General features: G+C 38.8%; 1 protein-coding gene, 1 long non-coding RNA gene and 1 pseudogene across 4 annotated transcripts in view; 2 read left to right on the top strand and 1 right to left on the bottom strand.

Moving 5' to 3' along the window:
* Window positions 1-27144, top strand: part of IQGAP2 (IQ motif containing GTPase activating protein 2) — a 288130-nt gene that overhangs the window by 216377 nt on the left and 44609 nt on the right. Inside the window, exons 14-20 of one of the 2 annotated variants that reach the window (XM_077867629.1) lie at window positions 1748-1838; window positions 7134-7301; window positions 9638-9780; window positions 11663-11833; window positions 20028-20111; window positions 21282-21353; window positions 23380-23449. In XM_077867629.1, coding sequence (XP_077723755.1) covers window positions 1748-1838; window positions 7134-7301; window positions 9638-9780; window positions 11663-11833; window positions 20028-20111; window positions 21282-21353; window positions 23380-23449 — 799 coding nt within the window. The remainder of the gene's footprint in view (window positions 1-1747; window positions 1839-7133; window positions 7302-9637; window positions 9781-11662; window positions 11834-20027; window positions 20112-21281; window positions 21354-23379; window positions 23450-27144) is intronic. The other variant, XM_077867634.1, reaches the window with a different exon arrangement.
* On the bottom strand, window positions 19735-20768 carry LOC144295227 (uncharacterized). 2 transcript variants are annotated; one of them, XR_013362573.1, is made up of 3 exons: window positions 20632-20768; window positions 20260-20400; window positions 19735-20174 (listed from the first exon to the last, which is right to left on the bottom strand). It is a non-coding gene; the product is annotated as an uncharacterized LOC144295227 (long non-coding RNA). The 2 variants fall into 2 exon arrangements; XR_013362576.1 differs by having other exon boundaries at window positions 20264-20400.
* LOC144291473 (single-stranded DNA-binding protein, mitochondrial pseudogene) lies at window positions 22436-22867 on the top strand (annotated as a pseudogene).

Here is a 27144-nt window from a genome sequence, read left to right as displayed (position 1 = left end):
TTCTTCTACGGTGATAAGTTACGAAGGAATTTGGTAAATAGTCTTCAAAAAACTGAGACAGATGTAAATGAACTTGTATGGAATGTAGTTTTTAGGCTGTACTTGGGAGGAGTGTTTAGGTTCTCTTTGACCCTGGAAACAGAATAAAAGAGCTCCTTCTCCCCTGTCTCATCAGTCTTCCTCTAGTCTTCAACTTCCGATCTTCCTGATTGAATCCTTCCCATCCATTCTCTTAAGAAATGGAGACTCGCTCACAGGTGACAGTTCCCATGTGGCAGATCTAGCAAGAGATGATTGCAGAAGCAGGTGCCAAGCCCTCCACAATGGTCTCCATTTGCCCAGATGTTACAGGATGAGATAATAGGTTCTTTGTCTCATTTTCAGAGTGCTTTCCACATACATTATTTCAAGTTAGTCTCTGAGGGGAATAGTATTGAAGCCTGCTGGAGGAGCTGGTGAATGTTCTTTCTCCTTCCTGCAACCCATCCATCCATCATGAGTCCAAAATGATGGAACTGGCTCTCCATAGTTCTGATGAGCTACTTTTCTGTTCATCACAGCTTGCTTTTGCATTTAGCACATGACACTTTATACTACACATGGGCAAATGTCCTCACTATTTAAAAATGTCTCTTCTTCCCTAAAATTATTTAATTTCTACTGAAAATATTTACTTGTAATCTTGGGCAAGTTTATGTAATCCTGACAGTTGCTGTCTGGAAGTCCCATTTAATTACATTATATGCCAGCACCATATTTGTAGTTTGATCATCAGATTCAACCCAAAAGTTAAAAAAGATAATTCAATACCTTTTCATTGCTTTTATCACTTCCATTCTGTATCTGTTCTTAGCTACTATTTCTCCCTCTGTAATTCATCCCTACTGTAAATTAATCCTTCCTTATTTCTAGATCATGTATCTATAGCTATTATTGCCCTGATCATGTTATAATTATTTTTTTGATAAATATATCTTTTCTACTAAACTGTTAGCTCCTTAAGGGTTGCATTTTTGTTTGGTTGGTTTTTTACTCTGGTTTTGTCTCTATGTCTGATAAATGTCAATTATCATTGTGTTTCCCCCAAATTTAAAGTATCCTGTGGTACTCCAGGCCACCTTGGGAGCCACAGTTAGTGATTAAGGGAGAGAATACTCAGAAAAGGCTCTTGAATTAAGGCCAGAGTGGTAAGAAAGAATCAACAGCCACACAGCTGGGCTAGAATGTTGGGATCTGAAGGAGGCTGATGTGCAGGTCTGGGACAGGCAGTAGAGGAACATGATGAGTGAAGCCTGTAGGACTGGATTATTAGATCCCTACAGTCCCTGGGAAGGGAGTTTCATTTTCTTCTAAGTGCAGGGGGAACTCTGTGGAGGAGTTTAAGCAGAGGGATCATCTGCTTCTCTGTAGAGGACCACTATAGTTGAGGGCAGTGATGGAAGCAACAAAAACAAATAGACCAACGCACCTGTCAAGGTGAGAGATGATGGTAGGCTGGACTAAAGGGGTGGCAGTGGAAAAGGGAGGAGAGGTTGGATTTGGGGGTTATTTCATTAATAGTTTGTACAGTATATGACAGTTCTTGGTAGCTGATGAATGAGAGTTTGTGGAAACTATTAAAATGGCTCTTGAAAAAAAATTAAAAAAATAAAAAATAAAAAAATAAAATGGCTCTTGAAAAGCAGTTATTGATTCTGTTTAATCATCATTCACTGTTCTTTCTTTTATTCTATGACAATACTTCCAGGACTCTGAAAGTGTTTCCAAAGTTCTTTGGCTGGATGAGATACAGCATGCGGTCAATGAGGCCAACATGGACAAGGACAAAGCAAAACAGTGTAAGCCCTCACCCCCTTTTGCTGGCCCAGTGTGCCTTGCTGGTTATGCCACTGAATTATTATTTTTTATTTTAGTAATTTTTAAAATTATGTAGTTTAAATTTCTGACAAGACTTGGACCCTTAGCGATTTCAGTTGTTGAGTGTATGTACAAAAACAAGATTCATTGTGGTGGCACTGTTTTCAGTGATTAGATGCTAACTCTGACAAAATCTGAGGATGTTACTGAATGAATCCAGTAAGCAAAAAGTGGTTTCTAAACTCTCAAATTTATAGTTTTATCAAGCCCTGTTTTAATTTTGGTTCTTAGGACACAAGCCCAGTCTGCTTAGTAATGCCTGTCCTCCCTACCATGCCTTCCATTGTATTAGTCAGGATTTTTCAGAGAAACAGAGCTATATAAATTTTTTTTCCTCTGGAAAAAAAAGCAGAGCAACATATAAAGACTTTGTATATATGTGTGTTTGTGAGTGTGTAGATAAATAGTTGTTTCTCTGAAAAGTATGTCGTACCTATATACACACACATATATAGTGAAAGAGAAAGGAGGAGATTTATTTTAAGGAATTGGCTCATGCAGTTGTGGAGAGGCTGATGAGTCCAAAACCTGTGGGCAGGCCTTAGAGGACAGATGGCAGCACTTAATCATGGAAGCCAAATGGGTGTGGTTACTGAAATGAACAGCAGAGTCAAAGCAGTCATCAGAATAACCTGACTCACAGAGACCAACAGAATTGGCTAATTGACCCTGGCATTCCTGGAAGTGAAATAGACCATCTACTAAATTCATAATTGATTTGTACTAGTGGAAGAAGAGTTCTAGGTCAAATGAATGGAAGTGTAACTCGAATAACAAGAGCAAAGATTACATTAAATAGCCGCTAAATCAATTCCCAGACTTAAGCCATTTATAGACCAAGAACCCCTTGAATGAAGGGGACACCAGGTCCTCTTGAGAACAAACAACTACACTTTCAAAATCTTACATAGTTCATCTTTTGTCCAGACTTCCCCTAAAGAAGTCTACTATCTCTACTGTGGTGGCTGTGCTGAGAGGAAAAGACACAATCAGACTTCTCAGGGATTACAGGACATTGGCTCTGAACTGACATTACTTATGGGAAATGCAAAATGTCCCTGGGGTCCACCAGTCAGAGTAGGGGCTAACAGAGGTCAAGTGATCAGTGGGGTTTTATCTCATTCTCTCTCCTGCTGAGTCCTCAAACCAGTCTTGATTACTTCCCGAGGTCTAGAATGTATAAGTGGAATAGACATACTCAGCAACTGGCCAAATCCCTTCATTGGCTCAAATGATTAAGTTTTTAATTTTATTCTAAGCCTCTCTTTTCATAAAGAAATTGTATGAAGAATCACATGATGTTCTAGAGTAGCTTCGAGAATGATACACTAACACTCTGTATATACAAATAACCTATTTGAAGATTCCTGGAAGTGTTGTTCATAACCTGTCCATTCATGGCATAATTAGGATGTATCGTGTTGTATCAGGTCATAGAATGCTGTTGAGATTCCTTAGTCTCGCCCCCAAAGATATAGTTTTAAACTTCGGAAACTCTGGGGAACATCTGGTTTTTATTTTCTTTGCCTGTAAAAATATGTGCATTTCTCCCAATCTGAACTTTTATACCCTTAGGGTCTTTGAAGTCTTTCCATTCTAGCACTCTGATCCTTAAAAAAAAAATAAATTTGAGATGCATACATAAGATATCTAAACTTAAATATAAAACTGAAGGAAGCCACAGTTTGAAAAAATACTTTTAAAAAATTAGATTGTAAAATACTCACTCAAATGATCTGAAAGGGTTACACTTTTTCTCTTAGAAATCGAACCAATTTAGAAGTCATCTTATTCATTTTATTCCTGTTCTTCCTACAATGTGACCTGCAAATGTCAAGTTTGTTCTGCTTTTTTCCATTGAGACTCGGTTCTACTGACTATGAAAGGCAGAGGCTTCCTTAAATATGTGTGACTATGTTCTCCAGATCTACACATTTAAAATCCTATCTTCTTTTTTTTTTATAATTTTATTTATTTATTCACGAGAGACACAGAGAGAGAGAGGCAGAGACACAGGCAGAGGGAGAAGCAGGCTCCATGCAGAGAGCCTGACGTGGGACTCGATCCCCGGACTCCAGGAACACGCCCAGGTCTGAAGGCAGCCGCCCAACTGCTGAGCCACCCAGGCTTCCCTAAGTCCTATCTTCTACCTCTATCCTGTGCCTTGGAAGAGTTGACACTGTTTCTTCTATGATACATAACACCAAAAAGATACTCTGAAGTAAGACCTTCTATACTCTGACATTGAGATGAGAATTTTCCAGTTTGTCAGAAAGGAGTTTAATCTTACCTTTAAAAGCATTCTTTCAAAAAAAAAAAGCATTCTTTCTCCTTTGTATGAAGACTTAAAACAGATTCTAGTCACATGTTGTAAGCATCAAACCCACTCCCAGATAATCTGATAAAAGAAAAAGTGTTATATATGTGTAAATATATTTGTATATATGAGTATATATATGTGTGTACATATAATTTTATATACACATAAAAAGAGATGAGTAATGTAATCATCAGCCAATGAACCCATCATTTGGCTTCAATGAATAAAAATTCATGAACAAAAAAAAAATATGTTTTACCATAGACAAGACTTAAAAGAGCAGAGTAACTCAGTTCTCCTTCTTTTGGGCCTAGTGTTCATGTTCACTGGAGCTTCTTTGCTTAAAGTATGTGTGTCTCTATTTTTGACTCGGAACAATATTTCCCAACCTTCTCCTATTATTGTACCTTAAGGAATTTTTTTAGAGAGATTTTTCCTAATTACTTCTCACCATGAAATTTTAATACCACACATATATTGTGTATCTGTGTAGGTACCATATGTAAATCTATGCTTTATGCACAGAAAGATGTTTTGCCCCCTCCTCCCAAGAACCAATGTTTTGCCCTGCTAGGAATTATTTCAACTCTTTTGAGAGAATACATGCCTTAGAGAAAGACTGCCAGTATATGACTTAAGATGTAACATATTTCTTTCCAGTCTTTTAGGAGATTTATGGGAGATTTCTTAATATGTTTCTTACCACAAAGATACCCGACTTTATGTAGACCATTTATGTGACATCTTAAATTATCTGGAACTAAACCACATCCCACAGATTAAGCAAAAAAGCAATCAAAAGAGATGTCTCAGGACACCTGGGTGGCTCAGCGGTTTAGCACCTGCCTTGGGCTCAGGGCATGATCCTGGGGTCTGGGATCGAGTCCCACATTGGGCTTCCTACATGGAGCCTGCCTCTCCCTCTGCCCTATGTCTCTGCCCCTCCCTCCCTCCCTCCCTTCTTCCCTCCCTCTCTCTCCCTCTCCCTCTCTCTCTCTGTCTCTCATGAATAAATAAATAAAATATTTTTTTAAAAAAGATGTCTCAAAGCCTGTGGCCTGGAACTGGTTTACTATACTCTTTGGGGACCTCTTGGCCAGATACCTGGAGCCTGTGTATTCTTATCTTAGGAATAAAGCTAACATGTCTGGTTGTGTCTCTTCCTACCTCAGAGCATAGCAGAAGCCATGAATTACCAGGCAGTTAGGTGTTGGTTGCTCTGTGCAAACACACAGCAGCAAGAACAGAGAGCTGGTAGGCCAGGAGGGGAAAACTAAAAGCAGAGGAGTTTGAGGCCATTTAGTGCAAGAACAAAGAAGCCCAAACACCTCCATAGTACTTGAACATACTACTTGGGGTATTATAGCACCATATAATGGCAGGAAGGACTCTTCTGGCAGCTCTCAGCAAACATTAAGCACCTACTGTGTACCAGGGACTGTGGATAAAATGATGAGAAGGGTAGAAACTGTTCTCTTAGGGTTTTCTCCAGGGCTTTAGATTTTCATGAAAAATGGTTCTGTTAAGACGAGGAGTAAGCTTCGGTTACCTAGAAAATGAACCTGTGGACCTACTACTTACAGGTCAGTACTTGATGATAAAGCACACTTCTAGATGCAAGAAATGCATGCTTTCATAATACCCATCTTTTAAAGAATACACCATTTTACTGGTTAGATGAAGCTGTCAGATGTAATTCATGTGAGGATTCTTGATCATTTACTTGTTCCTTCTACTTCTCTGAGACCATAGACCTCTCAAATACCGGTACCATGTTTGTCCCATCCTTGAAAGCTTTCCTGAAGAAGAGGAAAGGCTAACTGCTTATCCATTCCTGTTAACTCCTGTAAGCCCAAGAACACACTGTTGTGCCTTTTGCTCTGCAGCAGTTGAAGTTGGCTACAGAAGTTCCTGATTCTGTATGTGTTCCTCCAGGATTTGCGTGACCTTGATTCCAGGCTGTTGAAAGTCAAACTCCATTTTTCTTGCTTGCTTCCACACACATGTGAACATAATTTGATGGCACCAATATACCATTAGGCATTTGTATGGTAGAGATTGACATGTGTGTGTTTGGAAGGGAGGGAGGGAGGGAATCCATCTCTCCCCTTTTCCTCAAAAACTTTTTTTTGTCTACAAAGTGTTTTAACCTGGTTTCTTTTGTTTTTGTTGTTCTATGTTTCTAACTCAGTGCATTCATGGTTTGTGAAAACAGTAGTTTCATTGGTTGGGCCAGAATATTCTTAGCTGCAACTAAAGTAGATAATAAAGAACTCACCATATTAACTTTGAAGACAACGAAGAGTTCAGTATGTTTTGATTTATGGAGAGAGGCAGAAATTTAAAAGGGGATAAGATGTTTTTTAGGTCTAAACTGGTTTCGGAATTAAGTTTCTGGACTTGATTGCCTATGTCCACCAGCTATACCTTTGCCTTTCTAGAACATTTGTTTAGCTTGCCTATGACAAACCTTGTGTAGTATATTAGCACTGTACAAGAGAATATCAGGATTTTTACTTATTCTAAAATAAATCAATGTCTTCAGAAGAATATTTCTCAAATACTGATTGATGACCTACGTAAGAACTACATATCTACTGTTAGTATGCATTCACTTCACTTACAGATCATACAGTGAGTAGAACCTAGTGCCTTCATACCACATGAGGGCAACCAGGAAATACTGTTAATAAGACATGCTCCTGTGGGATCTTGTTCTTCTTACAACCTAAACTGGTAAGTGAGTTGGTGACTGTCTTGGGTTTAGGTGTTGCATACTCTGAAAGGGTAAAAGGTTTAATGCAAATGCATTTCTGAAAGGTTGAGCTATATCTTTGCACACCTCTCGGGTAAGTAGAAGATAACCATTAACAGAAACTTTTTTTTCATTATGCAGGGATTACACTGGTCATCGATGTTAATCAGTGTTTGGAGAAAGAAAAGCCAAGTGATATTTTGTCTCTTTTGAAGCCTTCTATGCCCAATACAAATGACATAATCCCTGAATGTGCTGACAGGTACTATAATGCCCTTGCAAAGGCAAAAGAGCACAAATCTAAAAGTGGTAAGCTTTTTAGTCATTTAGCACCAACTAAATGTCATTCTGAATATGATGTCTGTGGTATTGTATTAATTTTAAGACAAATAATGCTTTCAAATGAAAATTTCTAATGCATTTTTTGTCTTGATAAAGAAAAAGTTTTAGATGTACTTTTTTTTGTTTTTTAAAAAGCTCAGATTAACTTGGTGGCTATACATGGATGTTATCATAAACTTGAGAAAATACAGTATTTAAGGAGATTTTGCTTTATGTAGGGCTTGCTTGTTGATCCATTTCTCTAGAGATACAAACTGATTTTTACACTAATATTTCTATGCTTTTTGAAACAAATGGTACATGATTGCGCAATCTTTAGTAGGAGTAAAGAGTAAGTTTAAAAATATGGAATAGAGTAGAGTGAACTGGTCTCCAAGGGATCAGATCAATAACCTTGGCAAGCATTTATGCCTGTTCAATCCAATGGCAGACTATGAAATGTAGGCTCTGGAAAGTATCTGTGAGATCATGAGCCTAATAATCATTTTTCAGATTTACAAACACGTTCATGAGATTTTGGTAGAGGGAGACTATGACAAACGAAGAGGTCAATTTTTGATCATCAACACACCACTCTTGTAGAGATTTCTACTGAACACCTGGTGTCCTATTAAGGACGCAGGTGTCCTGACTCACAGGCTGTGTTTATTTGCACCATATCGTAGGTCATGGACTTCTCTTCTTTGGGAAACTACTGTACAGTAGTGGCCTAAAAAGTGGAATTTGGAGGAAAAAAAATTTTTTTCTTTAGATAAATTGGAGATCTTTCCCATAGACTTCCTACATACTTTTAAGTTTGTCTGATGCATTTCCAACTTAGAGATTGCACTCTGCAATGTAGCAAATTGCCCATTAATGAAGTGTAATGAGGGCTATTGGCCATTCTTTCTTGCTTGGCATCTGATCCCTGTTGAGCCCCTCTCTGTTTCCTTCACATCTCTTCATCCAGAATCACCGTAGTGTCCCCTACCTCATCCTTCATGGAGAAAGAATTGTATAATAGTATTGATGCGAGGGTTAAGTTCAGTTTCAAGTCCATCCTGACCCAAGTTTAATTTATCTTCTGTCCACTACATTTGCCTACCCCTCCTCCTTTGTGCCATGTTCTGGTGTATGTAGTCATAAATCCCCAAATTCCCTGTTCAGAAACCTAGGAGTTACCTTAAATCCATAATGATTAGTTGTGATCATCCTAATTTGACCGTACAATATATTTTCCAATAGACCAGCATTTCTATGCAGATAACAGCTGTCTGACTGCCCATTTGAAAAGAGATACATCTCTTTTCCTGGGCAAGGACAGAACAGTTGAGGAGTACTTAAAACCAAGTAAAGAATCGACATATATCCAAGGGTCCTTGACATTACCCCTGCTTAGTTATTTGAATCCATTTAAATGTTCTATAAGGAAATTCACTTGAACTTTGATTTCTCTACAAAGACATGTAGTCTAATGCTCACTTGACAGGAGTTGGCTTGGATTGATCGAGGTCAGATCATCCTTATGTTTATTTTTGTTGTTTTTAGCTCACTGGTCTGGGACAGGAATCATGACCATTCAACAAAATAAACAGATTTCTAAATAGGATGTTTAGCCCATGAATTCTTGAGGAGGAAATATTCTTCTTACCTCATTAAGCCATGACTGCCAAGGTTTTTTTCCTAGTACATCCTTCCCCCCATATTGAATCCTTTCTGCAATTTTTTCTCTTTTGTGTGGTTGTAGAGAACAAGACAAGTCAAACCAGACATTTTCTTCCTCCCTGCTTAGTGACCTTAGTGTTTGCATATGGCAGATAAAGTTGTCTGGAAAGACGAGTCACTTCTGCTTTGGTTTAATGCAGATTATTGGCTTTCCCTAAACAGTGGGTCACAGTTCTTCCAGATTACTCATTCTCAGAGAAGTTGCTGGAAGACTTCCTAAGCAAAGAAGATTCTTGCTTCTTGGTCTCTTCTGTCCACCTGTGCTGTGATGTGCTGTTCACATCTACCAGGGCTGTATATTCTTTGCTTTTCCTTCTTGTTAGCCATCTGTGACCCCTCTCATCCTCATGAGAAATTTGAGGTCTAGAGCCCTGTGTTAGAAGACATTAGTCTGTCCTCTTGATTGGGCTGAGTTGAGAGCTGCCATGGAATGCCTAGAATTCACTCCATATTAGTGACTCAATTCTCGTTATTTTAACTTAGACCATCCAAATAGTTGGTGAAAAACTATTCATTAGATTATTTTACATACTGAGAAACTACACTCTGTTGAAGGGTTCAGTGTTTCTCTCTAGAATGTAACAAACTTCCTTCTTTAGTGTCTGCCGAAGGCTCGTGGCTCAAACTGTTCCTCCAGGATAAATATGAGTACTACTACAACATCGATTCAAAAGAGATTTCCTGGGTCATGCCTGAATCCTACTTGCCTAAAGAATCATGGCTCATGGCAAAAGAAATTGAGGTAGGAGGTTTGTGTTTGATGAAACTATACTATGAACAGATAAATGTGATTACTTTTCTATTTTTGAATCATGGAAGTAAGAGAGGAAAGAACTGATTTATCAAAGGCTTGAGATAAAGTCTTCATGAATGCAGTTGGATATGGCCACATGGCTACTAACTTTTACAATTATTTCCATATTGGCCTACCACCACCAGACAGAACAAGGGCAAGAAAGCTTTCATAGTTTATTTGGAATGGTACATTATCCTAAGAAGTCAATCATTAGGTTTGCCTTGACACAAAAGCTCAGTTAGTGATAATTTCTTGGTTGTCAGTATTCAGAAAGTCTTTTTCTTTCCCCCTCACCACCTATCACAGAGATACATTTATCCTTTTAAAGGTCAGTAATGCTTTTTAGGGGGAAATATTCTTGAAAAGATGTTCATGAGACTGCTTTGGACTTGAGACCAAAGTTGGACCCACAAAATTTGAAAATTGCTATTTGATCCATGCATCATAGTACGTTTAAAGAGAAAATACTAGTAATAGTTTAGTTCCATTTCAGGAAAAAAAAAAGAGTACGCAAATGTAGGTCTTAAAGAATTATTAAAAGTCTCCATGATCAAAGATATTGCAGTATAGCAACTTTGTGGATCCAATCACCAGTATGATATTTGCTAAGACTCAGAGAAAAACCTGTGGCCTGGGGCTAACAATGCCACCAGAAATCCTGAATGACAAGAAGATAGTGAAGAAGAGTTAAATAACTAATTTCAAATATTCAAGATTGCCACAGTTTACAAGAAAATAGTACTGTGTCAGTGCCTTATCAGTGCTACTTTGTAGCAAAATGAAACTGTGGACAATATGGAAAAGCCATATGCTGTAGTTGAAAAGATATATCAAACTGTGAAGCAGCATCAAAGAGTTAAACTTCAGAGCTAACAATTGCTCCAGTGGCATCCAAAGATGCCCGAGGAGTAACCTTGTGAAATTAAGCATCATTCCATTAGGATTATTAAAAAGTGGAAGGTCTTACTCTGCTTAAAAAAAAAAAAAATCATTTCTTCTAGACAATCTGAAAGTACTGATTTCATGACTGTAAATGTGTCTTCTCTTAAAGGTTTTTAAGCATCTTTTTTATTATTTCGGTTGTAATTTTTTAAATTAAGTATCTACTGATTCCAGTCACAGCTGATCAAAGGCACCAGCCATAGAAGTGAGTCCAGTCTTGACTTGCATCTCTTACAAACATAAAAAGCAAACCCAGTTCATAACCCACATAAAGACTTTTCACAGTCCCCCTTCCTCCTTTTGCCTCGTTCATTCTCATTCCGACAGGGTTCCCCCTGTCTGGCCATGGTAGCGCCTGTCTTTCTTCTCTTGCCCCCTTTCCTTCTGCCCCAAGTCTTTTATTTTCTCCTAGGTTTATTTTGAGCTTCTCCTGGCTCATTGCAGAGCTGTGCCTACTCTGGCCTGAACAAGAAGGGGTCAAAGGAGCCAGAAAACATCATGGCCACTGCTGTATTTTCCTTGGCAGCCCTGGGCAGGGAGGAGGCGATGCATATGCATATTCATACTGTACTCATCCTTGTCCTTTTCACACCCTGGAGCTCAGGCCTCACACCTGGTCCTTGCCAGCATCTCCACCTCTAGATCCTGAGATCACTCAACCAAATTCTCATAGCAGCACAGCAGCACGTACAAAGGATTCAAAAGCATGTTGCTAGAAAGAAGCTAAGCCAGTTCATCCCTTGGCTCTGGTCAAGTCTGTTTTTTTAAACCAGGCCAGAAAGAGCTATCCAGATCTTTTTCTCAAAGATAAAATCTCCAGAAGCTAGCCTCTATGCTCCTTTCACCTGATGTGTGAAGTGTAACCAAAAGAAATATCTCTTGCCAGGACATAATTGAGGAAGTCACAACAGATTATGTTCGAGAAAAGATGTGGTCTGCTTCTGATGATTTGCTTCTTCGCCTTCAAGCCACAAGTGCAGGATCCCTTCTTAGGAAAGAGTATGAAGCTAGGAAATCATATTTGTATGAACAAGAAAAGCATGTGGTCAAAATACAGGTATGTGAATCACCTACCACTAGTTACAGGAAACTGCCCTGTCCCCTGAAGACACTTTATTTGATAATAATGCCATTAGTATGACATTCTAATTAAAAATTCTGACTGCAGATTTTCCCTTAATCATTGCCCCCAAACCTGCTTTTTTAAGGCACAGAGATGGGAAAGCCATTGAATGATTTTTCACCTTTGCAGACCATCAAGGGGCACTATGGACTTACAGAGGTCTGCCTGCCACCTACCTAGGTGGAGCCAGAGGGACTCCTCAGATCAGAGTTGAAATCTGCTTCTCTAAAAAGTTGAATCTCCTTGGGTCATCTACTTTCTAAACTGGGTGGTTTATGAATTGGTTTTTCAGTGGCTAGTGGATGTTGAGTGGCACATCTATGTTCTTTTCCTCTAGACTGAAAGAATGGAAGAGCTAATGAAATGGATTTCACATCTCCAAGAGTATCTTCTCGCTTACATACTCTTCATTTAGGCCTCTAGGAGAAATCCTCCTGTTCTGTTTGGTTATGAGTTGTTCTTAAGCTTGCATAATTTGTCCGAACTTTCTGGTTGCTAAGGAACTTGGCAAACTTAGATGTTTCTCCCCTATATTCTGCTACTACCCTCTACCAACTACTTTGTTGACTTCCAAAAGGTGGTGTGTCTTTTTTTTGTGCATCCAAAGTGATACCGTTATTGATGAACAGCACTTGGTGGGTTTTTGCATTGGCCAATAACTAAAAAATTTCCCAAATTGGAAGCTTTTAAGTTGGAGATTCCTCTTTTGTGATCATTGGTGTTCTTACCTGCTTTCCTCACCTAACTATATCATCCAGGGCAGAAAATAAGTTTTTCAAATTTTTGTATTGTTATATCTTATGTATGATAGATACTTAAATATTTGAATTTGTTCAGAGCTTAAGATGTTAAAGGCAGAAATGATTAATTTTAAGAAGAAAACTCTCCCATAAGCCTGACAATGAATATTTCTTAGCTGAACCAGTAAGTTTTCCACTTTATTTCTTCTTTAAACACATGGCAGGCAAAACATACAGAAAGTGGAAGAAAAAAAAAAGCCTAAAGATAGATCCTCCACGCTGATGCTAAGGCTCTAATTTTATACAGAATTAAAGAGTGTCAGCCAACCTGACACAATTTGAGCCAACCTTGAACTGCCCAGTCTCGGGACATAGAGCAATGTTTTATTTGGAGCACCTTTTTGGAGCACACAGGTATAAAATCCATCTGTTATTAGGACCTAGGACCGAAGTCATGAGAGGGCTTGGGGAAAGAGTAATAGCAATCATCTGGAGCCTTTTTCCTTCATCTCAGCAGAGGCAGTAGGATGAAAGAAGAAACCATAGAAATGTGAAGTCACCCTGCCTTCTTTTTTGTTTTTGGGGTTCTTTTCCTACTCCTTTGATGGTATTCTAATGAGGAAGGCAAGAGGTATAGAGGCAAGCTATAGACTGGAAATGAATATGGATTCAGCAGAAATTTGCTGACCCACAAAACCAGATGACCATGAACCAAAGGGTATTATGCTACTCTCATCTTCTAGTCAATATGGCCAATTCACCTTGAATGAGGGGCATGATCTGAAATGTGAGGACTTTGACTCCATAAACCAGCTCAACCTTCCTAGCTGGCTGAATCAGTTCCAGACACAGTAGTCTTAACAAATTTAGAGAGACGGCTCCCACGCTGAGGCCAGCCACATCCCAGTTCCACCACTCTCAGTCTCCTCCCAAGGAACTGAAGAGGAGTACAGAGAATATATGGCATCATTAGCCAGTCCTCTGCCTCAAGTACTATGGAACCAATCAGAAGGTACCCAAGGTGTCTCCTGAGAAATTCACTGTCATATGATTTGTCTCTCATGGCCGAGAGACATAGAATCTCTTGAAAGCAGTGAGAGGGAAAAAGCCGTGTTATTTTTGAACAGTAAGAAGACTCTGATAACATTTACAAATGAGTGAGCCAGAAAATAATCTCAAACTAAAAGGAATATTTTATTTCAAAAAAATAAGTAAATATAAGATGTAGATATAAATTAAGTAAACTAACATTTAGGGACACTCTTACTCCAGCAGACAAATTTTTATGCTGAAACTCTTTCATGCTTTCAAGGAACTAAACAAAAGATGGGTTCAGTGAAACAAGACAAAACATTCAAAGATAACTGACAAATAAAAAAAGGAAGAGAAATAGTGACATTGTAGAATGTAAATGAACTCACAATTGCAAAATGCCCAACAAACGATCAGAATAACTGCAACATGTGGTCAGCTCGAGAAAACGCTCACAAAAAGTTGAGGAAAAGAATTGATTTAAAACGCACTTGCATTTTCATACTCATTTTGTGGCTGAGTTGTGAGAATGAAGCTGGATAATTCACATGACAGACTAGCACGGTTTGTGGCCCTGAGGTTGCTCAGTAGTGTTAGTAATGAAGAGATGATGGCGCCAAGGACAGATGCTGAGGACAACATCGAGATCGTTGGTGTGACACAGAAGAAGATCGGCAAAACTGAAAGGGGAGAAAGTAGATAGCTTGGTATTTCTTTTTCTTGGAACTGAGGAAAGCTGGAATGCCACTTCTTAGGAAGAAACATAATAGTGACAAATACCCAAACCTAGTCCTGGGAATAATGGAAGCAATGAATTATTGAACATCAGAGAGTGCCACAAGCTTCCCCCCAAAGAGAAACAACTAGCTCCTCTGAAGCAACTTGCAGATTGTCCAGAGCAGCGGCAGAGTCTGCAGGTGGGGAGGAAGGGGGTGACCTGATGTGACAATCCTTCATCACGTTGTTTTAATGTAAGCAACTACTCTAGAAGATCAATGGATTGTCCACCTTTAAGCTAAGAAGGTAAAGAGATAAATGTTTAGGACTTTCTTGGCTAAGAGATCACACGAGGATTTGTGCTTCAGAAATTGGGGTTGGTAATTTGAATATTATTGTCCTGGTTGCCAAGTTACCAAACAAGGCAACCAATTTAGCAAGCCACATTTTCTAGAGATTGACAATTGTAAAATCTGTAAAACAGAGCAATAACCTTTGAGGTCTAGATATTTTGAAAGACTCCTTTGTTAAAGAAGCATTACACAGAAAATATATTTATGGAAAGAAAAAAGAAAATGTAACAAAAAGATGGCTATTATAAATTTTCCCACAAGTTCTTATACTAGTTAGAGAAGATTGACACTTCTGTAAACACCTTCTGTCTCTAATTGTCTGCAGAAAGCTTCTTGTGAATGGCTTTATGGTTTAGAATTTTGTTTCCTTTTGCTTTTTCATCAATAACTCCTTTCTCCCAACTATATACCCAAAATTGTTTTTAATAAACAGACTCTAATTAGAAAAGCCTGCAATCTGATGGCCTAGCACAGTAGTTCTATTTGCACAGAATAAGAAAAGCCAGTCCTGGTAGTGCCAAAGCTTACAAACTGTAAAAGAACGTGTAATTTTGACAAATAAGAGGCATATAGTATTCTGCTTCTGTTGACCAAAAATTCTATACCTAGCAAAGTTGCTTTGGTTGAGAAGGTTACAATTAAAATATAAGTACAGAACAATTCCAGAAAAATCTACATTATCAATAAAGAGATGAAATACAAAATGAAATCTCAAAGAAAATCCAGTTGTTGAGCATTGAATCCTTAGTATTTTAAAAAACAGTAAATATTGGACAAATGGGTTCATTCTCCCAGTGCAAGAATGCATCAGTAGTACATCAGCCTTCACTATGACAGATTATCCAGAAGGTTGGTGACTCTGAGCTAATAAGATTAATAGTTTTTCTAGAGTTTAGATGATTCGAGAAAAGCAGAAGTAAGAACTTAAGCATTTCAGTTTGGATTCAGAAATGGGATATATTTTATATATTTATTTAGATTTCTGTGCTTTCAAAGTTTTAACCCACAAAAACATAAGCACCACAGAGACCCATCACAATGAATGTTACTAGTTAGCTTGCCATGGAATCCATTAACCTGGGGCACCTGGGTGGCTCAGGTCATGATCTCAGGATCCTGGGATCAAGTCCCATGACAGGCCCCCCTGCTCACTCAGCGGGGAGCCTGCTACCCCCCACCCCCACCCCGGCTCTTTCTCTCTCTCTCAAATAAAATCTTTAAAAAAAAAAAAAAAAAAGATTCCATTAACCCACAATTAGGGTCCACTTCCCCTGGTCTCTCTAGCACCATTGGGCCACTTTGCAAGCAATTGTTGATGACATCAGAGAACAGTTTTTCCCATCTTTCAGAAATGCCACACCGACAGATCCCCTGGTGGCTTTTTCTAAATGGGCCATCAATTAAAAATCCTTTATCTTTGCTTAGATCTTTATTACTTGAAGTGTAGAGCATATACCAGCACTGTTCTTACCTGGAAGCCCCACTCAGACCCTCTCAGTTCAAATCTGCATTTTAAAAAGACCCTGTGATGATTTGTATACATGTTAAATTTTGAGAAGTACTATGAAGCTAAATCCAGTTTTAAAACGTCAATAATTTACCTTCTTATGTAAGTCCTTATCAACCCAATAGCTTAAAGGAGAAAAACATGTGCTCGTTTCAGTAGTGCAAAGGCAGCTGATAAAGTTCCAGACCCTTTCCTGAATTTTCTGTAATAATTACATGGAGATTTTAGTTTATTCAGGAGATTGGCATCTTTACAATAATGAATTTTCCAGTTCAGTAATCAGTATATCTCTCCGTTTATTAATCTTTCTCACTGTAGAGCATTAAATTTATTCCTATTTCTAAAGTTAACTCCATTATTTTTTGCTATCATGAATGTCATCTTTTTTCTATTGTGTTGTTTTTCACATGCAGAAAATTAATCAAGTATATATGTTCATTTTAAAACTAATCACCTGGAAGAACTCAGTTTTAATAGCTTTTCAGGTGGCTCTCTTGAAACATACCTACTTTTTACATTTCTGATTTTTTTAAATCTTGTAATCTATCAAGGAATAAATTCATATGACCTTAATAGTATAGGAAACTCTAAAACATTGGCTACTTAAAAACTATTTGGGCTTGTCTCCCACTTCTGGGAATACAGAACACAGCTACTTTTCCCTATTCTTTCCTCTAAGTACAGCTAAAAGCCCCAGACATTATATGTAAACAAACACAGCACTATGAAAAATGGAGAGAGGAAAGGTAGATTGTCTTGGGAACCTTGAGACCCAAGAAGGACATGGAGGTGAATTCTGTGATTTTCTTTTAGCTTTATGTATCTCAGACTTGTTGCTGCAGAGGCTGGCAACACAAAAATGCAGGCAGAAACTCCAACAAAAGCCTTTTCTTTGTAGCCAAAGGACCAAGAAAGGTGTAGCCCAGAAAGACAAAACTTTTAGATTATAACCACTCTAACTCTAGCCAAACAGCACAGAAAAACAAAACTGTGACCCCACACACACACATACCACTCATGCCACAAAGTTGAGACCCTGGCATTTCACCCTGGTAGACCCTAACAAGGTACCCAGCTCCCCAGAACCTGAACTTCCATGCTCACAAAAACAGTAATGTGGCAGCCCTTCCTTTCCTTGCTGGGTGGTGTCAGAGGAGGCAGGTGGAGAGTGTGGACTTTGATCACAAGCCAGTAGTAATGAGGCCACCTGCCACAAAGCTTTCTGCTACCAGTGGAGGCCACGTGAGGAGTAGTAACACAGCACCACTGCCCTCCCTCCCAGGCAGAGTAGAATCGGCCCAGCCTTAGGGGTAGAGCTCCCAGCCCCTCCATTCAGCACTAATAAGCAGCCCCCATCTCAGGCATCAATAGAGGCCAGGTGGAGAACCTGAACTTCCACCCCTACTTGCCAGTAATGAGGCAGCATCACCACCCCCTTCCCTTGCCAGAACAATGTCAGGGAAAGCCACCTAAAACAGAATAAATAAGATCCAGAGTCTTATTAGTCACTACATAATGTCGAATTTGTCCACCTTTCAATCGATAATAAACATTTCAAGAACCAAGCAAACTGTAAATTGTAGAAGACAATTAATAGATACCAATACAGATGACAGAGATATTATCAGACGATTTTAAAGCTGCCATAAAATATGGCAATAAATACTTCACACAAAGGAAAAAATAAAGCCTTGGCAAAGAACTAGAAGATAGTAAAAACAACAACAACAAATTTTGGAACTAAGAGATAGAACAACATATAAAAAAAACTCAGTGGATGGACTTAACAGCAAAATGGAGAGAACAAAGGACCAAATTAGTGAACTAGAGAATAGAATTATAGAAACTACTAGATCTGAGCAACAGAGAGAAAAGATGGAAAAACCAATGAACAGAGCCTCAAGGCATCTGTGGGACCATAACAAAAGATTTAATGTTTGTGTCATCAGTTTCAGAGGTGAAGAGAAAGGGAAAGTACTGAAAAAGCCCTGGACTAAATGTCTCAAAAGTTCCTGTGTGTGATCAAAGACACAGAACCACAGATTCAAGAAGTTGAGTAAACCCCAAAGAGGATAAACTTAAAGAAATGTACCCAACGATGCATCACACACTTCTGAAAAATAAAAAAAAATTTTTTTAATCTTTAAAGAAATGATATAGGGACGACAACTTATCTGTAAAACAGTTCTCATGACAGAAGATTTTCCCATAAGGGCCTATGGAAATGAGGAGGAATGGCCCAAAATTTCTTACAACATTGAAAGGAAAGAACTGTCCGACACAGTATTCGTTATCCACCAAAAATATTCTTTAGGAATGAAGGGGAAATGAAGACTTTGTTAGATGAAGAGAAAAATTAAGAGAACTTGTCAATAGCATACCTGCCCTAAAAGAATAGCAAAGAAAGTTCTCTAAACAAAAAAGAAAATGATAAAAGAATTTTGGAAAACCAGGAAGGAAAAAACAATGAAAGAGTAAAATTGTGAGTAAACACGTTTTCCTTCTACTCTTGAATTTCTTTAATTATGTTTGGCAAGTGAAGTAAAAATTACAAAACTTGTTATATGATTCTCAATATGTATATAGGTAATATACAATTATATTATAAATGGGGTAGGGTAAGGTTTGTATGTATAGGAAGGTAAGGTTTCTATACTTTGCTGGAGAGTAAAGTATAAAAATGAAGCCATCAGCTTAGATATCCTCAATCTTTTTCATTTTTGTTAGTTCAGCGAAACCCTGGGGAAAGAAATGTCTGTCCTACACTTTTTGGAGGGCAATTTGACAGTAACTACTCATTTTAAATATCAATTATTGGGGTTGGCGAGGTGGCTCAGTCAGTTAAAGCATCTGCCTTTGGCTTGGGTCATGATCCCAGATTCCTGGACTTGAGCCCTGGCATTGGGCTCCCTGCTCAGTCGGGAGTCTGTTTCTCCCTCTCCGCCTGCCTGGCACTCCCCCTGCTTGTGCTCTCGCTCGCTCACCTTCTGTGTGTGTGTCAAATAAATAAAATCTTTTTAAAAATAAATAAATAAATAGGGGCAGCCCGGGTGGCTCAGTGGTTTAGCGCCACCTTCAGCCCAGGGAGTGGCCCTGGAGACCCGGGATTGAATCCTGCATTGGGCTCCCTGCATGGAGCCTGCTTCTCCCTCTGCCTGTGTCTCTGCCTCTCTCTCTCTCTCTCTCTCTCTCTCTCTCTGCCTCTCATGAATAAATAAGTAAAATCTCTTAAAAAATAAAAATGAAATAAAATAAAAATAAATACCAACTTTTGAGCCAATAATCCCCTATTTTTTTAATTGTTATTTTTAAAGATTTATTTATTCATGAGAGACACACAGAGAGAGGCAGAGACCCAGGCAGAGAGAGAAGCAGGCTCCATGCACCGGGAGCCCGACGTGGGATTCGATCCCGGGTCTCCAGGATCGTGCCCTGGGCCGAAGGCAGGCGCTAAACCGCTGCGCCACCCAGGGATCCCCATTTTATTATTACTTTTTGTCACTCAGAGCCTTGATAAATTAAGCTTTCAAACAGGAGACTGAGCTTCTACCTGCTAACTGTGCTTTCCCCAAGTTTGAGACAAGCCTCAGCTGTGAGCTGGAGCATTCTGCTCAGTACATGTCCACCCATCAGCAGTGGTGTCCACGGGGGATTTGGAAGAGAGGGCCCCAGACAGTAGCCCAACACAGTGCCTCCCGAGACATACTCTGTTCCTGTGCTTTCTATCAAGCAGTAAACTGTTGCACAAAAGGAATTTTTTAACTTGCTCTTTTCCACAGGCTTTTTGGAAGGGATACAAACAGCGGAAAGCATATTCATGCAGGCGGCAAATGTTCGTTGACAATACCAATTCCATTGTGAAGGTAAACATCCCTTCCTACCTTAGTGCTTGACTTATTCCTTTCCCTTCAATTTTAGTTTTGCTCCTGGAAGACAGAGAATGGAAAGGGTATATAGGAGTCTTGAAGTCAGAAATAAGTCCCAGGTTTGAGTCCCACATCCATTACTCACTCACATAGCTGATCATCTTCAAGGCTGTTAAAACACTGTACCTGGCTCAGGTCCTCTGTGTGGTTTTGAGAATCAAATATGCAGTTATTTCATAACCAGTGAATGCTCTTTCTCTACCAAGTCCAAATTGATACTTAAGCTCTAGGGGAAAACAGCATCCTCTTATCGTATTCACTGATAATATTTACAGTGCTCAAACTTAACCTTAGTTGTTAGGCAAATGCAAAGCCAGTAACAAGAGGAAGTAGAACTAAGTTAGGACCTCGGGGTGGGGTGTGGGGGTGGGAGTGGGGGTCAAGCAGGTCTAACCTAGCTCTCGACCCAGTCTGATGGCTGTGAGTTTAGAAAATGAAAAGGCGCCAGGGTACCCACTCCTCAGTTCTGGAAACCAGAGGACTGCCCAGAAACAAACTTGCAGACAATGTGGAAATCCAGATTAGAGTCGGAATAGTAGGGCTGGACAGAGATTGGAATGACATGAGATTAATTCATAAGACCTCTAAACTGTGAAGACAGAGAATGACATCATCTAGACCCATTGTGCTCCTTAGTGATGTGCTGCACTCACCATGGAACACATGCCTGTTGCCTTGGGACACTGTAGGTGCCAATTGGTCCCTCATGAGAATTCTAGACATGTTTCCCTGTAAAGACTTAAAGGATACTGGATGACTTTAAAGGATGGTGGAAGAAACCTGGGACTTAGTTTTTGATTCCCTGACCTATTGCAATGCTCAGCAAAATGTCTGCCCTCTTGGTTTTTATTTACTGAGACGAAAGCAGAATGGCACAAAGCTATATTACCTTCCCCACCATAAGGTATAAAATGCTTTGAACCCCCAAGAGAAAAAGCAATGAAAGAAGTAGAAGATGAAGATGAGACTTAGGATGTTAATTATTTGGTGGGCTGCTAATATCTACTTTTTTATCACACTATCAATATTATCTTTAGAAAGACTGCGTGAAAAGATATTAAAGGTTGTTTGGTAATGCCTTGATTTCTCTGTTTAACTCATTTTTAGATTCAGTCCTGGTTCCGGATGGTAACAACACGGAGGAATTACCTTTCACGACTACAGTATTTCAGAGATCATGTAAGAGACATGCCAAGTAGATTTTCACCCTGACTGAGGATGAATTGAATGAATGCTTTGTTGAATGTTAGCATTGAATGATTTTTATTAGATGGTGGAAATATTTTTAGAAGAGAACCCGAGTGGAAGGCTATTGGTGTATTGTATATGCTGGCTGCATAGTGTTCATTCCTATCTAGTCTTTGCATTAAATAGAATATTTTGTCAGTTCAGGAAGAGAAAATGAAATGTCTTCTTTCCTAAATATTTTTCACACACTTGCTTCCTTTTGTCCTAAGACACACACCAAGGCTTTTATTTGGGTTAAATGATATTTTCATGTCTCCCCAACTGCCTTTGGCTCAAGTTCTAAAACATCAATGTCACTTAATTTGATGGACAGTTGCAAACCAAACATCAGTAACCTTACATATTTTTTAAAAACAACTTCAGAGCTAAATGGTGGAAATGTACAATAAGAGGAAACAACGGGTCTTAAGAACTCAATGTGATAATATTGGGAGGCTTACTTTTTTTTAATTCAGAACTCATGTTAAGAGTGAGACTTCACTAGTCAGGGCTGCATAGAAATGTGTGAGAAGAAATGGATGTGGGCTAGTAATGTTGAAGAGAAAAGATTCCAGACAAGTATTTTCCAACACTGCTTATAAAGTTTTTCTAACTGCTAACTGATAAACTTAAATAGAAGACCACAGGAAGAATTTTTTTAGGATCTTTAAATTGATTCAATCTTAAATTAGAGATTGAATCATCTAAATTTGAGGCTAAAATTATTTTCCCCAAAAAAGTAAATAAATAAAATTCTTTTCCCTCTTAGATCTCTTTATAAACAGTCCCATATAATCTTGTCGATACTTTTAGCTAAGTTTTCTGACCCTTTCTTTTCAAAGAAAATGGAAAAAATAAACATTGAATGCACCCCATCCAAATACTGTCAGTTCTAAATAGTTTTCATTCTTTTTTTTTTCTTAAGATTTTATTTTAGAGAGCATCCAGTGAGGGAGGGAGGGAGGGAGGGAGGGAGCCTCAAATCCTTCACTAGAAGACCAAAGACTAGCTTGTAGGAAAAGCAAGTAGAAGCCATGTTTCAAGGACATGTATTACAGGCATTTCATCAGTTTGTAAGATGTGAGTCTGAAATAGCAATAGCTATTGAACCATGTGCAGCTACTTGGGCAAGTGGGTCAGGACCCCATCATGAGACAGTGGAAGGGAAAAACACAGTCACAGTATCTTCTCTAGCAAAGAATGACATATGGTGTCATTCATGACATATGGTGGTCAGGGGAGAGTGATGGTCAGTCAGAAGACAACATGGCACAGAACATTGGTATTCCAACCAGGCATCAGAGATGTGGTGTATTGTTATGTGTAAAAGAGATCCTGAATTTATGTGGAAAGGAGATTATGGTGAATACACGGATAAAAATAACATGAGGTGACAAGCAACAACAATCATAGCTGATAACATAATTCTGAGTGACCAGTGGCACCTGGGCAGCTCAGTTGGTTGAGCATCCAACTCTTGATTTCAACTCAGGTCATGATCTCAGTGTCGTGGGATCGATCCCTGTGTCAGGCTCCATACTCAGCAAAGTCTGCTTGAGATCCTCTTTCTCTCTGCCCTTCCCCCATTCACTCTTTCTGTATCTCTCTAAAATAAAGTAAATAAAAGAAAATTCTGAGTGACCAAAGACAAGGCATAGAGTAGAGTTATTCTTTGGCCATTGTTTAGTACAGTCTCATTTCCAAATCACGTATAGTCTTTATAGTTCATAAGGACAAGAATTAAAATATTTTTTATATACAATGAAAAATTTTATTTTTAAGGAATTTCTACACCCAATATGGGGCTTGAACTCACACCCCTGAGATCAAAAGTCACATATTCCACCATCAGAGCCAGCCAGGTGTCCCTAAATCATGTCCATTTTTAAATATTGTCAGTTTTTAAGTAGTTCTGAATTCTACAGTTGTGGAATAGTTGGGTTTTGGGAAGATCATGACTGGTCTCATTCTTTTGCAGAAAAATGAAATTGTGAAAATACAGTCACTACTGAGAGCAAACAAAGCTAGAGATGACTACAAAACATTGGGTAAGTAGGAGTACAGATCTTCCTCCACTAACAATAAGGTTATGTCCTAATACACCCATCGTAAGTTGACAATATCCAAAGTCAAAATGCACTTAATACACCTAATCTATGGAACATCATAGCTTAGCCTGGCTTGCCCTAAATGTGCTCAGAGCACTCCCATTATCCTACAGTTGGACAAATCATCTAACACAAAGCCTATTTTATAGCAAAGAGTTGAATAGCTTCTGTTATTTATCGAATACTGCACTGAAAGTGAAAAACAAAATGGCTATGAGTGTATGGGTTGTTTACCCTCAGGATCACGTGGCTGACAGGGAGCTGTGGCTCACTGCTGCCACTCAGCATCAGAAGAGACCATCCTATGGCATGATCCCAGCCTGGGAAAAGATGCAAACTGAAACTTCAGAGTACTCTTCTACTGCATGTGTATGGCATTTGCACCTTCATGAAGTAAAAAAATCGTTAAGTCAAGCCATCACTAACTGGAGATCATCTTGAAACAAAGTATGGATTCCTTATAAATAAGCAAAAATAAAAACATCTTAGTCACTTCAGAGGCTGCTCCAGGAACAGAAGTTGTCCATTGTTTCCAGTAGATTGTGACTAGCTCAGACCCCGGGTTCTGAACTGGCACACGAAGGAACATGAATGGCAGGAAGAGGGACTTCCTCTTATACAGAAGCGTAGGTAGAGTGGATATGATTTCTTCACAAAGAATAGAGTTGTCATAAATGCTGATATTTTTATATTAAATTTGAGCTAGAGTCAGAAATCTAATGCAAAAGAATTAGCCAGAAGATAAGCTTATATTTGAACTATTTAATTTGTTTTGTTGGCCTATGATTTTTTTCCCTCATTTTAAGAATAAAACATGTTCACATGAGAAATTTGGGAGACATGAATAAGAAGGAAAAAAACTCATCTCCCAAAGATAACTATGAACATCTTCCTATAATTTCATTCTAGACTTTCCAGTTTTTAAAATATTTTTTATTATAATACTAATATATACCATTTGTAGAAAGTTTAAAAACAGCTAAATAAAATAAAAATCACTCAAACAACATTCACATTTTGCACTGTTTGCAATCCCAACTTTGTATGTTTTTCTGTTCTTTACATAATCAAGATCTTTTTTTATATGCTGAATTTTTAACATTCTTATTATTGCAAGAACATGTGATAGATTAAGAACTTGCTGATAGTAGTATTGCACAAATTTTTAAAATATTTTGCTTAGGTCACTCAGAATTAGTTTTGAGAGGGTAAAAAAAAAAATCATGATTTGCACATCATAGTAATGAAAATGGCCCCTATGCTGTGTCTGACTCTGCCTTGTTTCTCATTTTTATACTTTGGAGGAAGTAAAAGTTCAGTAACGTAACTACCTAGGAAGTAGTTTAGTGAGTGCCCTTTACTGTCTAAAGTCTGAGTTTTGGAGTGAAGTTTATGGCTCCAGAAAGGTCTTCTCTGTTACTTATTGAGGAAAAGCCTCAAGAAGATTGAGAGAGCAGTTTGTACCTACAGCCTACAGAATCTGTTGGCTAATACATCATTCCACTGGATTCCAGAATTCCCTGTGCAAGCTAAGCAAGGAAAGGCCAGCCAGTCTTTTCAGGGCCACACTTCTCTGTTGTTGAGTTAATGAAGTTCATCTCTCAGTTGGTGGATATCTTCAAGTGTTTTACAAGATGGCTAAATAGGGATTTTCTTTTCTGAGTCCTAACACACTAAAACAGGTTTTCTACTGCCTTTACTCCTGAAAGACAATTTAAGAATAAATTTTCTTTTTTTTTTTTAATTTTTTATTTATTTATGATAGTCACCGAGAGGAGAGAGTGAGGCAGAGACACAGGCAGAGGAAGAAGTAGGCTCCATGCACCGGGAGCCTGATGTGGGATTCGATCCCGGATCTCCAGGATCACGCCCTGGGCCAAAGGCAGGCGCCAAACAGCTGCGCCACCCAGGGATCCCAAGAATAAATTTTCTAAATGAGCACAGGCTGCTTTTCATTTCATTCTTGGTAACATGTTTTTGTGGGCAGTTGTGGTGATGCTTTTCACTTGCTTACATTTTTTTAAAGATTTTTATTTATTTGAGAGAGAAAGAACATGAAAGGGGAAAGGGGCAGAAGGAGAAGGAGAAAGAGAGAATCTCAAGCAGAGTCTACACTGAGCACCAAGCCTCATGTAGGGCTCAATCTCATGACCCCAAGATCCTGACCTGAGCCAAAACCAAGGTTGGGTGCTTAACCAACTGAGCCACCCAGGTGCCCCTTTACATTTTTTTAAATGACAAAGACAAAAGAAATCCTAATTTAAAAGTCAAGGTGAAGGGGTGACTCGGTGGTTGAGCATCTGCCTTTGGCTCAAAGCATTATCCTAGAGTCCCAAGATTGAGTCCCAGGTCGGGTTCCCTGCATGGAACCTGCTTCTCCCTCTACCTGTGTCTCTGCATTTCTCTGTGTATCTCTCATGAATAAATAAAAATCTTTTTTAAAAAAATCCAGGTGAAAATATGGCTCAAAGATTTAAGAATAACGGTCATGCAAAATTCTTAGATGTTAGAACTATAAATAAGCAAAAACTGGAGTCATACCTTAAAGACCCGGCTAGTGAATGGAATGTGGCTTTTCCATGGTGGCTCATTTAGGACCTAAAGGGTGGAATGGATGGAGCTATAATTAAATATATAAATCTATTTATATAAGTAATACTTACTGCCTCTTTAATAACACTAGTATTATAGTTTGCCTAGTTAAGGTCTTAGAGAGATATATGCCTATTTTCCCAACTAATATATGTCACAATAAAATTAGAAAATTAGAAAATCCAGGTGATTTCATGTTGAAGCATAGAAAGTGGATAGAAACTATGGTAGTGAATAAGTTAGATCCAAGCTGCTCTGCACTTTTGCAGTAGGACGGTTTTGTGGTAACAGAAATGCCAATTTTCATTACTTTCTCAGTTCAGCATCTTTGTAAGACTAAGGCATTATTTTTAAAGATTTTATTTATTTATTCATGAGAGACATGGAGAGAGGCAGAGACATAGAAGGAGAAGCAGGATCCCTGCAGAGAGCCCGATGTGGGACTCAATCCCAGGACGCTGGGGTCACACCCTGAGCCAAAGGCAGATGCTCAACCACTGAGCCACCCAGATATCCCAAGACTAAGGCAATTTTTTAAAGATTTTATTTATTTATTTTGAGAAAGAGTGAGAGATAGAGAACAGCAGTGGGAAGGGCAGAGGGAGAGGGAGAAGTCTGCAGACTCCCCACTGAGCAAGGAACCAATTTGGGGCTTCATCGAGGACCCTGCAATCACAACCTGAGCCAAAGGCAATCACTTAACTGACTGAGGCACCCAGGTGCACCAGACCAAGGCATTTTTAATCCGGAAAAAAAAAAAAAAAAAAGTCACTTTTATTAGTCTGTCATCATCCATTTTCACCCATTCCTTCTGGAAGGGCATTGAGTGCATGCAGGCTTGGAAGTTGCTATAAGTGTGATATGGTCACTTGTCAGTGCTATCAAGTTAGGTGACTCTCTGGAATTAAAATACCCCAAAATGATTCCCATCATGAAGATGTCACAAGCCTACTGCTGAGAGAGGAAATACTAAATTGGGGCCATAATAATTAGTAAAGCTGGGCAGCCCGGGTGGCTCAGCGGTTTGGCGCTGCCTTCAGCCC

The sequence above is a fragment of the Canis aureus genome, chromosome 2, assembly GCF_053574225.1.
Source record: "Canis aureus isolate CA01 chromosome 2, VMU_Caureus_v.1.0, whole genome shotgun sequence".
In the NCBI taxonomy this organism is placed as follows: domain Eukaryota; kingdom Metazoa; phylum Chordata; class Mammalia; order Carnivora; family Canidae; genus Canis; species Canis aureus.
The sequence above is the reverse complement of the archived record's forward strand: the minus strand, read 5'-3'. Positions and strand labels throughout refer to the sequence as shown.